General features: G+C 35.8%; 1 protein-coding gene across 14 annotated transcripts in view; it reads right to left on the bottom strand.

The window, feature by feature from the left end:
- Positions 1-19,375, bottom strand: part of EIF4G3 (eukaryotic translation initiation factor 4 gamma 3) — a 336,241-nt gene that overhangs the window by 143,576 nt on the left and 173,290 nt on the right. For 13 of the 14 annotated variants that reach the window (XM_088022577.1, XM_088022578.1, XM_028090801.2 and 10 more), the window contains 3 exons: positions 18,160-18,273; positions 3,601-3,780; positions 2,931-3,045 (listed from right to left, as the gene is read on the bottom strand). In XM_088022577.1, coding sequence (XP_087878703.1) covers positions 2,931-3,045; positions 3,601-3,780; positions 18,160-18,273 — 409 coding nt within the window. The remainder of the gene's footprint in view (positions 1-2,930; positions 3,046-3,600; positions 3,781-18,159; positions 18,274-19,375) is intronic. The other variant, XM_028090797.2, reaches the window with a different exon arrangement.

The following is a 19,375-nucleotide window of genomic DNA, read 5'->3' as shown; positions in this document are numbered from 1 at the left end:
ACTTTTAAGTCTGATAAAAGCATATTAACTAGTGATAAGCCTTAAAACTAAAATATCTGCCCAAATAATGAAAATAATCTAAGCCTGGATTATACACTATGATTCATCCCTAAAATGGAATACTATATAGCTTGAAATTCTATAGGTAATGAAATGGGAAGATGTCCATGAATATATTGTGAGATGGGGGGAAAAATACCAGAAGTTTTAGAACATTATAAATAGTATGTGGCCATACATATTAAAAATTGTTTAAATATAAATGAAAAAGTATGTATTAATCTGTTAAATCATTGTTTCTTTAGGGAGTGGAGAAAGGGAAAAAAACTGGCTACTTCAACTTTATATAGTCTATATTATTTCTATTTTTCTCACTAACTTGGTTACTTTCATAATGAAAAATTATTTCAAGATTGTTTTTCTCATCTTAAGTTAACTAGGTGAACTGTTTTAATCTATAAGACGAACTGCTTACTTGATGGATTTTGGATCTGTGTAAGAATTTCCCAGGGAAGAAAGAATATCTAACAAAGGGAACAGATATCAACAATATTTGAGATACAACTGCCCCTCAATATCCTGCTTTTTGTGAAAATAAACAAATACAGTCTATATGTAACAGAAATAAAACCAAATATGTTATAATATTGTATATCCAAATCAGCAAAATATTTCCCTACCAGTAAACTCATCTATATTGTTTCTATAAATATTGCAGTAGTATTAAGAGCAATTAAGAGGGCTGGCACAGATTTATAATAGAATTTTAATGACAACATTTTGCATCAAAAAGTCATTTATATGATGTGTAAATAAACAGGCTAGAATTCAGTGAGACACCTTTCAAAATGATTTTGCGAATTAGAAGATACAACTGCATTCCCATTACAACATGGGATTCAAAGAGAAAAGTCTGGAGATTTTAGCATGTTTACTCTGACAGCCAGTCTCACCTTAATAGTTTTTCTATTCAATAAATTCTTGATAATATCAACTGCCAATTTTACACTTAAAAATAATTTTAATTGGGGGAACCTGGTTGGCTCAGTCAGTTAAGCATCTGACTCTTGATTTTGGCTCAGGTCATGATCTCAGTGTCCTGGGATCAAGCCCTGTGTCGGGCTCTGCCCTCAGAGGAGAATCTGCTTGTCCCTCTCCCTTGGCTCCTCCCACTGCATGCTCTCTCTCTCAAATAAATGAGTAAATAAGTAAATAAAATCTTTTTTAAAGTGGAAAAATAATTTTAACTGGATTTAAATTTATAGAATAAGTACAAATACAAAGGCACTAAGGTGGTATGAAAACTAAGTTCAAGGGGCACACAAGGGACACTTCAACAGTACTGGCAACATTCTATGTCAAAGCTGGGTGATGCACATGTATTACTTTACTTTAAAACACACATATATAACGTGTTGTTTTGAAAATATCAAATATTTCCTAGTAAAATACAACTTCAGTAAAGCCATGTTTCATATATACACACTTGCGACATTTAATGACATTATGAAGTGTATCATTTTATAACTGGCAGCTTCAAAAGCAATAGTAACCAAGGTAAGAGAAAGGTTTTCCCTTTTCTAGAAGTAGTAAAACCAGGTAACAACACTTGGTTCCTTGGCCTATTTCACCTCAAATCCTAAGGGAAATGTTCTTGGATATTCTAATGCCAATTAATTCTGATGTAAAGGTCTTTAATTGAGACACTAAGTCCCAATGTTAGGAACTTGGTTAGTAGATACCTGTTTATCTATACTAGATTACTATATCTTAAAAGAACAAGTTAAAATTTTAATATGTCCTTACTGGTAGCAAAAAAAGATCAATGCTTACTGAATCCCAAAGCTTAATTTTTCTAGTATTTGCTGATTTTATCCCTTAGAATTCACTTTCTATGTAATAAAGCAAGTATGTGGTAGAAATTTATTGAATAAGTCGTTTTCATTACTCTCTAGCTTAGTACTGGTTCACAAAGTACAAACATGGCACTTATTTCTCTACATTAAAAATATTTGTGATTTTTCGAGGCATTTTCATTTCACTAATCCTCATAACCTTCCTATGGACACAGATCTTATCACAATTTTGCAGAAAATGAATCACAGAGGTACTCAGTTATACTCAGTCATCCCACACCAATACCTAGTCACTGTTTTAGGTGCTAGGGATACAGCAGCGAACAAAAGAATCAAATTCTTTGCCTTTGTGGTAGTACATTCTAGTAGGAAAACATTAACAAACAAAATTTTGGTAAATGGTGATAAACGCTTGGAGAAAAAAAATCATGGAAGGGAGATAAGTTATAACTGACCCTTAAACAACACACGGATCAGGGGCATCCTCTGCTCACCTGCATGCAGTTCGAAATCCCTGTATAAGTTTTGAAGCCCCAAAATCTTAATAGCCTACTGCTGACTGGAAGCCTTACCAATAAAGTAAACAGCTGATTAACAGATATTTCCTATGTTACATGTATTACATATATTCTTACAAAAGAGTAAGCTAGAGAAATGAAAAAGTTAAGGAAATCATAAGAGAAAATACATTTACAGTACCATACTGTATTTATAAAAAAAAAAAAATCTATGTATAAGTGGACCCATGCAGTTCAAACCTGTGATATTCAACAGTCAACTGTATATTTATTCCATCAGCAAAAATCCAATAAAAATCTAGGTAATGATGAGTTGGTTGCAAATTCAGAACCTTGAGACATGGGTTCTTTGCAACAGAATTACCAGCTCTTTCAGATGGTGTCATTAGCTGAATACTTCTGTAATACTCTTTCCTTGTAAACCACTCTCTAAAAAGCTTTCCATTCAGAACCGTTAGCAACATTTTATTTAAAAATTCTTTACACCACTAAACCTCACTGCCTAAACTGATTAGCAATCCGTTTTAGCAGAAATTGCTCAATATTTCATACTTACCATAAGCATTGGGGAAATCCCCAGGTCCTGGTCCAGGATAAAAAGGCCCTGGCCCTGGTGGTTGAACTGGATACTGCTGTGGGGGCCCAACATAAGGAGGGCCACTATGACGGTACTAGAAAAGAGAAATTAAAGATATTTATAAATAATATGAAGATAGCTTACTATTAAAAAACAAAGTTGTGTGTGTGTGTGAGAGAGAGAGAGAGAGAGAATTACTGAAATAAGGTGAAAAAACCCTTGGTTAAATACTTTCAAAAATGCTTGCTTGCCATCAAGATGCAATGAGGATGAAGAGAAAGATGTGCACTAGGTAAAAACCATACAGCAAATCAGTGCACAGACAGACATCAGTTCACTATAAAATTATTTCAAGCTGGTAGCTTTTAATGAAAAGTCTGTTTTAGCGCAGATGGATATGGGGAAGGGATGGGGTAAAAGTTAGAAGATAAAAATAATTTCTCTAACATCTTAGAAAAACTTAAAGAGATGTAGAAATAGCTCCTTACAGTATTATGGAAAATGACAAAATGGCAGACTTATAACCAACAGAAAGTTCACATATCACTAAAAACCAATGCCATCACCCACCCTCCCTGCTTCCTTTGATGAGAATTTGGGTTAATTCCCACTCTATTGCTGGACAAGAGAGACCTGAAAGATACTTTACCTGTGGGATACAGTACTGAGGACCCTGGGGCACTGGGTACGGCATGGGCAGATGGTTAACCATCATGATGTGCTGATTGGCCTGATACACTGCAGTGGGTGTCTGTGCACCAGGACGAATGGAAGGAGTGCTGTTCGGGATGGTAGCTCTAGGAGGCTGTATCTGAGGCCTCTGAAAAAACTGAGGAGGAGAGAAAAAAATATTTATTTTTTTACAAAGGGGAATATGTAAATTTTACTATCTTGAGCTTTCTCCTTTTTTCCACTAATAAAAATGTTACCAACTGAATTGGAAATACAATATACATGAAAAGAGGCCACACTGCATGTGGCTGGGACCACTAAAAATATTCTACACTAGGCACACTAAGTCAAGTTTTGATCAGTGCTGTCACACATATGAAAACAGTTGGGCAGTCTCACTTTTAAAATGAAGCCTCAGCTATTTTAAATGAAAAATTATATACCATAATTATTAATTTTAAAATGTATAAAATATAACAAAAGGGTAGCTTCTGTCTCTCTAAAAGTTGTTTTACTGTATAAAAGTACTTATATTAAAATTAAAAGCAGTCCCTTAAAAAACTACCATTCAAGTAATTTATAAAATATTTCTAGACATAAAGATTTTTATCTCAGTCTATCAGAGTCAAGTTAAATTAAAACTACCAGTAGAGTTGTCACATGCTGATTGTCACGATGGGAATGGCCTTCCTTTTCTAAAAAGTGGCAACCCCATATTAAAATGAACCCAATTTTGCTATCTTGAATAGTTTGCCATAAAAGTGGAAAATCTAGACAGACCTAAGAATGGTCTGGAAGGAGTAGAACTCAAAATTTATCAAATGGCAGCCAGTACCTGTGGTTATTTATGGCTCTCACTGCAGGCTTAAAAGCCTTGAAACAATATATCAATAATAAATTCCCACTGTGAATTCATGTATATTCATCAGCAAACAATCAATCTCATTGTAATAATAATAAGGGAACAGAGTAATAAAGAGGCCATGCAGAACCAGTAGTTGTTACCTGGATGGGTCTGAATCCTCCCTTCAATTATGAAGCAAGAAAGCAGCAGGAAACAGAAAGAAAGCCAATGGAAAAGCTTATAGATCAGTAGGAAGGGGTAGGACATAGCATGCAGCTCAACAAAAATATCTTTCTATTCAGTAATAATAGGAGAAGAAGGAAGATTAGAAAATCAGAATGACAATTCTCCACTTGAGAATTCAAGGACACATGGAATTGAAGAACTGAATCACACTTAATTGAATATAAATAAATCCAGTGGCAAAAATATTCTAATCGTAGCCACAAATTGTTTACAGCTTGAAGGGATATGTCTGCTTTCAAGTACAGATGGGAATGATTCCTGATTCCTATTCTTGGCTCTACAGACACCCATTATGTGACCTGGCATTATTTAACTTCTCTATGATCCACTCTCCATCCTTAATGGAGAAAAGAGTTAATAATAAAAGTGCCATTCATTATTTTAAAGTTTGCAAGCATCCTAAGAAGTAACTAAACTTTTCAAAATATATTAGACTCTTCAGGACAGAAACCTGCTCTTCTCAACTAATACGTCATGTAAGAGGCCACTTAAAGCTTTAAAATGGGGAAACATAAAACAGGTCTTAAAATGTGGTCTAGCTCCAAAATCTCTTGAGTTGTCTCACAATTCCAGACATGAATATTGATTGCAATTGGTCCAAATTAAGCAAGGATGAGCTTTGACCTTTGGGCCCACTCAGGTCTTATCCTGTCTTATTCTTAAGCATCAAGTTACCCACAGATAGAAGAAATAACTTTTTATCTTGTGCTGAACTGGAAGAATTAGGATCCAATGTTCAAGGCTCATCCCCATTTGGCCTTCATAACCCAGGACAAAGAAAGCCCTAAAAAGATTAAGTCACAGAAAAGCAATAGACAGTACAGCAGGAGAATGGAGTGGATGGGGGAACCAGATGCAGAAGGCCACAGAGAGTAGGTTGATGGAGATGAAAAGAAAGTACAAGAAGCAAAGTTGCTAACAGGAACCTGAGTTGGGCCACACCGACAACAACAGTCTCACGTTTATCTCCACTGAACAGTCTTGTTGACAGACAGAAGAATTCTGTTGGCTGCAACCAAGAACACTGCACTAGTAAACTTGCCATTCTACACTTCATTTCTCTGAATTACACAGAAGATAAATCTACTATTCATCAATGTATGTGAGCTGTAAAAATACTACGTGAATGAACTTAAGCATTTTTCTAACTTGGTTATTATTATGTCAGTAGCCACAAAAGTGTCACAGGCCTCAAAGAGAGGATAGTCATTCATCTGCTCAACTTCCTGAGCATTACTCCATGTTAGATGCAGCAGACAGAAATCTTATTCCTGTAAGATAACTTTTTCCACAACTCTAGAGGGCAGCCAAGACAAGGAGAGTATCACACACAACAGGTGATGATCCACTGTGGTTATATTACCATCAAATTTTTTAAGAGGATTTACTGCCTGAAGAGACACGGTGTTACTAACTTGCGCAGAGCAAGAAAAGCAGATATGGGCAAAGTTTCCCCACAGTCCTAACAGTTTACTGTCCTTCTCCAGTCACTAGTTTCCAACTCCTCTGTGGGGGTTTTTAACCCCTGTTTACAACAGCTGAGAATACAGCTTATTCAAGGAGGATTCAGAAGCCTGTTTTCTTCAGTGGTTTTAAAAGAGAAACAAACAAGTGTTTCTGATGATACTGCTAATATTAACATAAGCTGAACCCAGGAAAACACAACATTTATGATTATGTGGACATGCAATATTTTTTATAAATGAAGAGAAGACTTCAGCATTGAAGCAATGTAGAAAAGTGTATTCATATATGCACATTAAATAACACTGAAGATTTATATAGTACTTACTAGCTGTATGTAATTATTTTACATATATATTAAATTATTCTTGCAACAAAGCTCTAAGACAGGTAGGATTATTAACACCCCCATTAGATATACTGGGAAATTGAGGGACAGGGAAATTAAGTAACTTCCTAAAGGTCTCCCACCTGTAATTTAAACACAGTCAGGTTTAGGTGTATAACTTTTAACTGTTACACACTCTACTTCTTATTTTCAAACAATTGTTGACAGTCAAAAGAAATTTTTTTTAAGGCTGAAGGAATGTGGTGAGACCTTTATCCAACTACGCTAATGGGTGGCATATCCCTCAATCGTAACATTCCTGGTAAGAAAAACGTTCCATCAATTACTTCACAAAATTCATGCTTATTATTCAGGAAAATAAATTTCTTCTATCTACAAGACTCTAATTCTGTATCTCCCTTAAAGTAACTGACACCTGTTCACATGCTTTTACATTCTTGGTTCAACACTTAACAGACCTTTTACTCAAACTCCCTGCACAAGATTTTTACAAGGACAGGCTATCTGGAGCTTATTTTTCACCCTTAAGAAGTTCCTTTCCTCCCTCATTCTCCCTCCCTCCTCCCCCCACACGAGATTCTACTATCTATAGAACTAGAAAAGATATAATGGCTGGAAAGGCAAAGAAATAAAAAGAGATGGATTCTCTTTTTTGTACTCTCCTAACCATTCAACTGTAAATTTAGAATTAGATTTAATAGTGGTGCAGGAAATTAAAAATCTGTGGGTGGGCATGCCAGCAAACCACAGGTGATTAAAAAGAACCTGTGAATGTGAATGGGCCTTCCCAAACTGCTTGCAATGCTTCTGAATCTCTTTTCCTCTCCACCGATCATACTCTCCTGGATGCTGGATGGAAGGACAGTACGAGCCATTTAATCTAACCACATACCTAAAGTTTAAATCTCTTATTTGACATGCCCTTCAGGTCACGACACTTGAGCAACTGAAAACAACAGTTCCATTTCATTATTAAATGGAGTTCTGACTTTCCTTCTACTCCAAATTTTTCTCTCTGTATCATCTTCCCTCTAGTCCAATAAATATTCCTAAAATCACATCAAAGTCAAATCCTTCTTCTACAGAAGTGACAAATCTCTAAGTTATGTGAAGACAGCCGTCACTGCCAACTTTCACACCAATGTCTGTTTTTTGTTCAAATTACTACCCTCCATGCCCTGTCCCTTCAACCAAGATATTGAATTCCCTCTTCAGCTTTCTCTCAATATGGTCCCACAGTTCAAAGTCTCACTGAATAGAGAACCAAACACAAATACCCCGGTGATACCTGCCCAGAATGTACCTGGCCTCACTCAATAAATTTATCTGTTGCTAAATGAAAGAGCAACATCTCTCTCTTATTCTGGCTGATTGTATTTCCATTAACAAAACCAAGAATAACAGGAGCTCTTTTGTCAACCACATTTTACTACTGATTGGTACTGAGTACCAATCTTGTAAAATCCCTAAGTCTTCTTTATATATAAGCAGCAACAAGTCACGCTCTTCACTTTTGTATGTACTCTTAGAGTTGTGTAATGAAGTTCAGATAGGGAATCATGTATGTTGTTCCTTTGAAAATGTATCTGGCTAATTTCAACCCATCATTACAGACTGTACAGATACTTCTGGATTCCAAATGTATAATACAATGTCAAAACCACATAACCACCAGCAAATTTGACAGGCATGTCATTAATCCAAGTCACTGATGAAAATGCTGAAAAGGGCTAGGTAGAGAAGAGAGGAATCGTGTACAACATGATCATCTCCAAACTTGATTTCAATCTGTTTTAAGTCTTTTATCTTTCAATGGTCCACTAGTATGCCAGGAGAATGGCAAGGGGAAAAATCAGCCCTCATTTGAGGTGGTACTTTGCACAGCTTTTTAAAGGGCTAGGATACATTTAAAATAGAGGCTGAATTTAGAGTACCCATGATAGCTGACTTTCACTGTAACATTCTAGAAGCCAGAAGGAAAACGTTACCTCTTGGAAAATCCTTCTAAAGATGTGATAATTATAACATTACCTAAAGTTTCCTGGCCAATAACATTAGTAATAAATGCTTTTTGAATATGTTGGTAATTCTATCACTTCTCATGAATTCACTCTTTCTGAAATCATCAAAGACAAGGATATCTCTAAAAAAACTACATAATAATTCAACATTCTCTAAAAACTACCTATTCATTTTCAGCAACTAGAAAAGTCATATTCAATCACATTAGTTCTTCCTATGTGGAAAAAAAAACTACACAATACTTATTAATTTGCAAAGTAATAAATACCATATCAAAAATATGCTTCTGAAATCCCTAGCTTTCTGCCATATATAGTTCAGCCTACTGGAGGAACAGTAAGATTTGCAATTATGAATTTTTTAGGTTAATATCTTCAAAAATTCTAAAGTACTCTTGAGAAAAATAACATTGCTATAATTTTCTCACAAGTTATAAGGAAACAAGCAGTGAAGAGTCCACATAATGGGATATCATTCAAGTATCAACCAGATATTCTGCTGACTTACACCAATTTATAAGAAGATTATTACATTCTAAATTCTTTCTGTACTTTCCCTGCATGTGGCCAATATCACATAATTTACGTTTCATTAAGAATTAGAAGATGTAAGCCCTAGAGACAACAGCCACTTGCCATATCTGGTTACTTAAATTAAAATTAAAAATTCTGTTATTCAGTTGCACTGTACATTTCAAGCGCTCAAGAGCCACATGTGGCTAGCAGCTACTATAGTGAACAGCGCAGACACAACATTTTCACCACCACCACAGAAAGTTCTATTAGACAGTAGTGTCATGGAGGATTAGGTCAGATGGAAGAAAAAAATCCTAAGGATTCTGTTCAGGAACAGAAGGTGTTCTGTCTGATCATGATGTAGACTCAAAAATGAACATCCTTGTAGAATACTTCGCTCACAGGTAAAAATAGGTTGAGAAAGGGGTGGAAAGATAGGCTGTGTCACTATTAAAGGAAACTGACATTTACCAAGAATCTATTATGTGCCAGGGACTGTGACAGGCAGGTACTCTGATCCTCACAACACCCTTAGGAAATAGGTGCTGCTGTTTTAACACTTCAATATTTTATTATTTATGAGCATATTTTATCCATTTCTCAGATAAGAAATCTGAGGCTCAAAGTTATGGCAACTCCCGGGGCGCCTGGGTGGCTCAGTTGGTTAATCGACTGCCTTCGGCTCAGGTCATGATCCTGGAGTCCCAGGATCGGGGCCCGCATCGGGCTCCCTGCTCGGCAGGGAGTCTGCTTCTCCCTCTGACCCTCCCCTCTCTCATGCTCTCTCTCTCATTCTCTCTCTCTCAAATAAATAAATAAAATCTTTAAAAAAAAGTTATGCCAACTCCCAACCTGTATTTTCTTTACTATCTCTGCCATAACCCTACAACTCTTTGGTGAATAAGGCACTAGATAAAACTGCCCAAGACTGACTTACATTAAGCTCTGAAAAATATAAGAGGACTGGTCATAAGACTGCATAAATGCTTGATCTTATTTCCAAGTAATATCCATTAGACTCTGATATGCCAGAACTGGCCCCGGAGGCAAGCCCTAAGCCTTCATTTATTTTACTTTCCAAATCTAAGAAACTGCCTAGAGCAATACAAATATTTCTCTACCAGAAACCAAGACTTCAAATGTAACAACACAAGTTTGAATACAGAAATCTTTTAAGGTTCATAACAACAACAACAAAAAAAATCAACATGAGCCAGCTATTTTCTTTTCTTTTAATCTTTTAGCAAAAAGAACAAAACTAAAACAGGAAAACATGCACAGTTTCAATGCTGCTTGCCACTAGGTAACATATTTCCTTGATGCGAAATACTGTTAAGCTTTATCAAGCTTTTATTTTACACTAAATCCAATTGCTTTTAATATGGCATACTATTCAACATTTGTGAATATTATGGGAATTAAAATCATGTATCAACACACTGAAAAATGTTTTTGTTCTAGGAACACTTTTAAATACCAATTCCCTGGTCTTTCTCAAAATGCAAAAACTACTCAGCCATAGTATTTAACCAACACTTGTTCTCTGTTGTGAAACCCAGAAGTAAAATGACAGGAACACAAGTAACTTTAACCCACAACTACACGAATTTCAACTACTAAACATGAAACTAATAACACAAGCCAGAATCTACACTATACTAAGTGACTTGCTTTACTTATGAGTGTACATTCTATTCTTTCAGTTTCTAATTACCTTGGGATTTTCAAACAGAGTAAAAATAGTTGACATATTTCTAAAGCCACGGGTGTTTGCATATAAAATTACTTAGTACTTCTTTTACCTTTGAAGAAAACTGTTAGTCTAATCTAAAGCTCTCTTCAGGTTACAAAATGTAAGAAAATAGAACATCCTAATTAATTAAAGAATCCCTGTAAAAGCCAAAAACTAATGGTACTGGAAGAAGACATGGCTGACATAATTCTAACTGGAGCACGGTATCCCTGACTTGAGGGACTCAGTAGGAGCTCTGGCTGGCCACACATAAAGATACTCTAAATAAAAGTAGTTCCAAGAAATACATTCTGTAAGTTTCTTGGTCCTATTAAACTAAAAATATTACTATGCACAATCTTATTTGTTTCATTTCAATTCAGTTTACTTCATTTTACAAAGAAGAAAAAATACATACATAGGTTCTAGATTACTAAACTGGACAACCGTGTTTTCATTTCACAAGCAATTACCTCCAATTAAGCTTATCTAAATAACAATATTTTTTCCTTCCTAATGTTTATAGAACCAATTGTTACTAAGCATTCACAAAAACTTATGTATTTACTGTTGGACTTTAGAAACAACAATCATAGGAAATATCATCCAGCATCAAATTATTGTGTAAAAAAAAAAAAAGATCAAAGCATGAAAGGATATGTGATCAGAAAGGTAGCCACTGATGAACAATTCAATAAAAGAGAAATGAGAAATCTATTCACTAAGTTTAACTAATCAAAGCTAATTCTAACCCTTGATTTAATTCTTTCTGGCCAAAGAAAACAACTATAAATGAAAAAACCATTTGTGCCTTCAATTCACAACAAACCAAAAATAACCTAGGACATAAATGAAAAAAATGTATTCTCTGTATACCACTCAATGTTTTTTACTGTTTACTCTCATTATACTAGTCTCTATGTACTGTTTTCTCTTATGAGCCATCTCCTTCTCTATGAACCTCTACCTGACTTTCTTTCTCTTCCTTCTTTCTTTCTCTTTCTTTCAACACATACACGGGGGGGGGGGGGGGGGAGCACAGGGAAAGGGAGAGAATCTCAAGTAGGCTCCATGCCCATTGCGGAGCATGACATGGGGCTCGGTCTCACGACACTGAGATCATGACCGGAGCTAAAAATCACGAGTCGGACACTTAACCAACTAAGCCACCCAAGGAGCCCCTCTACATGACTTTAAATTTTAGGAGAAGATCATTTTAAATACAGACTTCAACCAGTAACTCTCAAATGGGAAATAGTATCATCTCCATGGGGGTTATTTGGAAATATATGAAGGTGTTTTTTGTTTTGTTTTTTAATTGTCACTGGGAGAATTCTACTGGCATTTAGAGTCCTAAGGTTGCTAAATGAACTACAATTTACAGGGAAGTTTTTCATGACTGGTTATCCCACCCAAAATGCCAGTACCTATTCCACAGTGAAACAAACCACACTGGCCTGTACATCCATGGATACAGCAGAGCAAACTCTTCCTAACAATTTGCTCTATGCCACACCACTGTTTCAGCTAGCTCTGCTCAGCAGTGCCACTTCAACCCCACACCCTCCCTCCTCTAGTTCTCCACGGGAACTAATTCCTGCTGCTCCCTCACCAAAGTTATGTATTTCCTTACTCACTTAATTCTCTCTGGTGTAATGAAAAACTTTTTAACTGCTATTTAGAAAGGAGGAATGCCAGAGTAAAAAGGAGCCAGCTACCTGAAGTTTTTGTATTCAAAAGTAATGCTCTGGATTTATGATGCAGCTCAACAATCTATCTTCAAGAATTAGTATAAAAAGGAATTATTTTCCTTGCTAATGAATAAATAATAAGTATATACACATATGGAGTTCTATTTTTTTTTAATTTCACAAGCATCCTAAATAAAGGACCAATCTGCCAATACTTTCTTGAGTCATATTACACATGAAAATGATTTCAGAAATGAAATCAACGTTTTCTCACAAAGACTCCTTTAAGTTTTCCTTGGTTTTTGGAATTAAAGAAAAGACAAAGAGAAGAAAGTTCAGAAAACAAATTTTTCCAAAGAAGACGATTTATAAAGGCTTAAATACAACATCCCTGTTCAAGGACCATTGTGACTGAACAGAAATTATAGAAACACTTAGCCTTCTATGAAGGCCCACAGAAGTCGTTTTTCTTTCTACTCTGCTTCTGGAGCAGAGATCTCCCAAGGTTTCTCTCTTAGGAGTTATCTCTCTGGCTTGATCCCTGACTAAAATTTAAGCCTTGCCTCTATGACCCTTGACTAAATATTTTATAAAATTTATAATCAATCTTTTTACCTAAGGGTTTATCTTCTTTTTAATTATTAGTAATCTTGCCCCATAGATCTGTAGTATATGCTAAATACTCCTTATCATTTTCCTTCTATTATCTCATTTACTCTTCGTATCAGTCCTAAGATGGCTACTAATACTGCCCCCATTTTACAGATGAGAAAACTGAGGTTGAGACCAGTAAATAACTCACCCAAAACCGCTCGGTTAATAAGAGTTAAACCTAGGTCTAGTTGACACCAAACTGCAAGCTCTTTAACAACACTATCTGTTGATACTAAAAAAATCTCAATTTTATTTCTTCATCTAATCCAAAGAATCGCCATCCACTTCATACAACCACATCTGGGTTCTACAAAGTGTCCTTAGCACCTCAGAATTTGCTTGGTTTTTACATCATCTAAATTTAAAAGACTTTATTTTGAGAAACAGAGCCTTATATTAAATCACTGGTAGACAATGAAATCCTATAATTACACCATGTCCATTTACTCAGTAATAAGAATTCTAACTATGATTAACACAGGTAAACAATGGGTAACATTTCTCTAATCTTATCAAACCATACTAGATTGCATAATAATATAAAAAATAGCTACCACTTATTGCTGTTTACTTTGTGACAGATGCCTAAAGAATCTTATCCCTAACATAGAATATAGGGTATTTATCCCCATTTTACATATGAGGGAACTGAGGCTCAGAAAAAGATCTGTTTAACCCAGCTGGTTACACAGTAAAGCTGGTAATATGAACCCAGATCTGTAAGGCCTAGGCCCTTTCTACTGCAGCAGGAGAAAATGTTTCAGGACACTCTGTAAGAAGTTATTTGGAGGGAAAAACCCTGCAAGGACTTTCTCCCAAACCACCTCCTCTAGTATATTCCTGCTAAATAAATTAGTGTCAGCATATACATTTTTGAATTTTAATTTATACAATTACTTCATTTAAAAAGAACCAATAAGCTACATATATTAAAATTAAATAAGGTATTTATTTTCTATGTATCCTGAGAATAATTCTATAAAGCAAATGAATATGTATTACTGTTAATTTTATATTAGATCTAAGTTAGTAACTGAAATTAAGTGGTTTTAGAAATATTAATGCTATTTTATACACATCAATACAAGTTACATCAGAATGTTAACAGAAAACCCTTAGAATGTTGCCTGTTCCAGTCAAATTTAAACAATACAGATATCCACAAAATCTGTGAGGGCTTACTGTATCTACAATTTTTCAGGGTTCCTTAAATTCAGAGCAATTATTTTGGGGGGAAAAAAAACCACTCTATTATTTTTAAATTGTGCCATTAACAGAAGGGAATGGGTTTGTTAATAACAAAATGCTGTGAAATTAGTGCAGGACAAAAAGAACAGAATCACAGGAGACCGCAGCTACTCTTGAAGAGTACAGGTCGGGTGGTTCGCTGGAATGGCAGCATTCTGAGGGTCGGCAGCTACTAAAGCCCCCACCTATTAGTTAAGGGTGATAGTGAAGGGGCAAGAGTACAGTACCTGGTGATGGGCAGGTCGAGGCCCCGCTGCAAACTGAGAAAAGGAGGAAAAACAAACACAAAAGGAAAGGCACAAAGAGTCAGAAACACCACAACAAAAACCAAAATGTCACACAATATGCCAAAAGAAAAAAAACCCACAAGAAAAAAAACAAAAACACAAACAGTCAAAGCTTTGCTGCAGGACAGTGACAGACAGGTACTAAGATTCAACAGGTTAACACCACTACCAGCTATAGTTTGCCATTTATCAGCTGGGAGAGAAACAGCTAAGCTGTTAGGCACGTAAGGGTACCTCTCTGATAGAAGAGTAAAAAAAAAAAAAAAAAAAAAAAAAACCAAACAACCCTAAAATAAAGCAAAAGAAGGTTTGAAATACTAATTGATTATATTAAGACAAACATGAAAAAGTCAAGGGTGCTTATGCTACTGATATAGCTGGAGGAAATGAGAAAAGCTTTTATATTACAAGAAATAGCCAGGAGGTAATTAAAATGTCCAACAGAAAATAAAGAATGTTAACAGGACTGATTTCAAATTTACTTAGGTTTAATGGGGTATCTCACACATGAAATGGAAATTTCAGTATCTTCCTTTATTTCTTAAAGAATAAAATTTCATTTATATATCTATAAATATACATATTTATAATATATAAATATATATTTAAATATATAAATAACCATATATATATTTAAATACAATTAACTAGTGAAGTTTAATATCAGGCATACCAAAGCAAATAGCTGGTAAAGAACATCACTTTCTAACATGATTAATCAAAGTGGTACTATTATAAGCTCAAGAAGAAAAAAGAGCAAAAGAAATCAAATCTCTCAATTTTTATACACAACAGCACAACACTGTCCATATGTACCTACTGCTATCTGATATTGAGAATAACAAAAGAAAATATAACTCCTTAGCCCAATAGAGTGCTTGAAGGCAGATAATACACACTCCAACTCTTATTTTCCCTAGTATACAATGAAAGAAAAAGTTTTTCCACCAATAAAATTTTAAATACTAAACTTCTAAGATCAACTAATTCTTCACCAGAGCATTAACTGGACTTCCAATGTGACTTCACTAAAAAGGACAGAGAAAACTATTCGGGACATAGTGTCATGTACTGGCTACTAATACATTAACTATCGAAATTTAACCACCCTCTTTAATAGTGAGAAGAAAATACTTACAAAGCGGTTTTGAATGCAAACCACACAAGCCTTTAATGTAATACATTTAAGAAACTAAAATACATCTTCAGTTATTTCCTAGAGAGCCTTCCTTCCATCAACTCATCATTGCCGGTGAATCAGACTGAAGATTAACGAAGAAACAATCCGTCATACTCAGAATTTAAGTTACGTGCAAGAGATGTGGAATTATTTCCCCAACTGCCGTTATTTCATATAAATAATTTTCAAAAAATTGCAGTGGAGCACATCACAATGTAGGAGATGGCTGAAGACCGCTTTATTAAGAATTCACCTTAGAAGATTAAGAAGTCACCTCAGAAGCTAAACATCACCTATTTTTCAAATAATGATATGTGTCTTAAACACAATTCGAAGTTATTCAGTATAAATTAATGAGCTCTTGATGACCTGTGTGATTAATGTTAGGTCAGCTATTATATTTGCTAACTACTACAAAAGAGTTTTTCAAAATGATAAGGGCAGCTTTACTTCTTGTAGAACTTTGTCTCGTCACAGAAACTGCGGTCTTGTATTTTCAGTTTTCCAATTATGAAAAGAAAACAGATCATACCTCTACTATGGACATCAAGTTTCAAGAATAGGCAACACCACCCATGTGGTATGAAAGTAGGGGGTGGAAGTGAGATGTTTCTTCATGACACTTTTGAAGAAAATGGGAGAGAAGGGCCATGTTAAAAAATTAACCTGAGTACAGCAGTACCTGTCTTATCACTGTTCCACAGAAAGGCCCCATTTCTAAGGCTCTAAAATAAAAGTTGCAACTTCATCTATTTGGAAGATTCCAGTCAAAAGAGAACTTTCTATGAGCAAGAGGAGTACCTTATAAAATTACAAATATACTTAAAACAAAACAAAACAAAACACAAGTTAGTGGGAAAGTACCCTAGTCTATTTTGCACTAGTCACCATTGGCTATTGAGCTTTCCACTTGGAATGACAATAATCTTAATCCTATGGGTAACTGTAAGCAACAGAACAAACTGTAGTCGCTGCTGGCTCATATTAAAAATAGAAACTTTCATTTCTTTCTTTTTTTTTTTAAGGGGTCTTTAAGATGGTGAGGACTGTAGATATTAAGGAAAGCAGCCTTCTGTGAACTTGGATCCAATGCTAACGCCACCCACCCACCCACCCACTCACTCTTCTGGGCACAGTTGGCAACAGGGCAGGGCCAACATAACACTGATGTATCCTTGGCACTTAGCACCACAAAATATAACCAGTGGATACAGGTTACTGCAAAAGCCAAACTGTTCCCCCTCTTTCAATTAGGCATTTAAGAGGTATTCTGGAGGCTATTTAAAAATAAACTATTGTTTAAAGAGTTCCAGCATAACCAGAAAATGAACAGATAGGTAGCTAATCAGTATCTTTTTGCTTTTAAACAAGATTTTCAATAATATGAATTTAACTAAGATATCATACATCAAATAGAAATACGGACACAAAGATAACCTGAAAGAGGGAGGGGGCCACTTGAAGCCACTTGGATTGCAAAGGCAGCTGTCCAGGGAAGAACAGAATAGCCTAAACTGTGCAATTGCCAATGGCCCATTAATGCAGAAATAGAATGGAGTAAGCTTTAGCTGCTCTACAAAGCCATGGGAAGGGTCCCTTCCTTAGTGCAACAGCTTACCTCTCCTCACCAGTTGGGACAGCTGTGGGATGGATGAGACTAGACTATGGCAACTTGGGATGTAGAAAGAAAATGCAATCCTGTCAAATTTCATATCCCAACTTCACCCTCCCAGCACCGACACAAATGAAATAAAGAAAACTGGACCCAAAACAACAAGCAAGAGTAGTCTAGGGTTTGCTAGTCTTGCACTTGTTTTGGGATATGTAATGGAATGTTATGTGTGTGGTTTTTAGTAATGGGGGTGATAATGGTCACTAGCAGAGCAGATGGCAAAAATTGCATAGAGGATAGTATCTGAAGAGTTTATGACCACAGAAAAATGGCTGACAACTACAGACAATTTCCTCTTTGATATTCAATTATAAAATGGAAAGAGGGAAAAAGAAGCCTTGAAATTTATCTTTTAAAATCAAATTTATCTGAAAGGGATATCCCTCTTCAAGTTTAAAATAAAGAAAAAGCTAAACCCCAAATTACTCCTGTCTAATTCCCAATCAACAAGACCCACCCAATTTGTTATTCTTTTCCCCAGTATGCCTGGCAGAAACTGCCATGCTAGGTTAGACTTTCAGAGAAGAAGCAATCAAAGCATTTCTGTTCATCAGCCAATAAATGGATGTGGTCAAAAATGAGTGCCAGAGGCACCACTGCCTGCAAGAAGTACAGTTTGTTATATTGCTTACAATGCAGTATTTTATCCAGCCTCTTCCAGCCAGGGACCTGTAAACGGGAGTCTGTTCCAAAACCTTCCTCCTCTTCCAGTTGTCTGTGCAATGTATTGGCACTGTTCTGCTGGGCTGTCAAAAAAACTGGTTTAGAGATGCAGCTCTTCAGTCAGGTTTTGCGCCAGTTCTAACCATGTAAATTTCTTTTGTTTCAATAATTATAAAAGGGGGATGGGGGTGAAGAGGGCCATAGAATTCTTTGTAATAAGAGCTTACCATAACGTCCCATGTTTAATGACTAGAAGCAGGGCCTATCTAAATTAATCTGGAGAGATCTCAGGCCCACTCCAAGTAGTCAAGTATCCACATCCCCAAACCACTCTCAGAACACAACTCGCATCAGACATCTTGTTGATCATTTCAGGAAAAAAAAAAAGACAAGCATACAGGCAACTAGGACCAAAGTCCCACCTCTTTAGAAAGGTTCTTCCACCCCCTGGGGAGAACCAGGATCTAAGAACAGGTACTGGAGAAGAGGGCAACAGGGAAAAGGAAGACAGGAAGAGGGTAAGAAAGAGATTACATTGTGGTGCAGTCTACGATCTCTAGTTCTTTGAGCAATCTTTCATACATTACAACATTTCTCAGTTCATGCATAAAACCAAATGAATAGGAGCTAATGCAATGAAATACCCCTATACTACAGGCAAAAAAGCAGGGGTAGGGAACCAAAGATACCTGTACTGAGGAAAACACAGAGCTGAGATACAAGTAGGAATGTGAGATACAATGTGAGATGTTACAGAAGCACCTTCTGGCAAAAACTAGTCATGCAGGGCAGGAAACGACGTTCTAAGGAATGGACAGCTGAAGCAACTGTATACTTTTGTGAAGCAGAAGGATGAACCTTGAGTAAATTCTCAGTCTTTGCAATATTTATTGCAATCCATGTAAAGGATGAGCAAAGAGGATGATAGCATTTTAATTTGTATGACAATTTATTTACCATGTGAAAAAATGAATACACCATTGGTGTATGTCATGCATGTGTCCAAACTGTCAAATGATTAGAACTGATCTAGTGACACCAATTCAGAAATTTACTTCCTCCAAACCACTGAAATTTGAGAGTCTAATTAATGAAATTTAATTTACTTTTAAAATCACTGTGCTTTACTCTCCTCCTGAATTGTGAACAGTACAACAAATTAAGAGTTGAAATGAACTTGAATGC

Source organism: Eumetopias jubatus, unplaced genomic scaffold (assembly GCF_037043125.1).
Source record: "Eumetopias jubatus isolate StellerSeaLion01/CBP00866 unplaced genomic scaffold, mEumJub1_p1.0 scaffold_4, whole genome shotgun sequence".
Classification (NCBI taxonomy): domain Eukaryota; kingdom Metazoa; phylum Chordata; class Mammalia; order Carnivora; family Otariidae; genus Eumetopias; species Eumetopias jubatus.
Note: the sequence above shows the minus strand (reverse complement) of the source record. Positions and strands in the feature narration are given on the sequence as shown.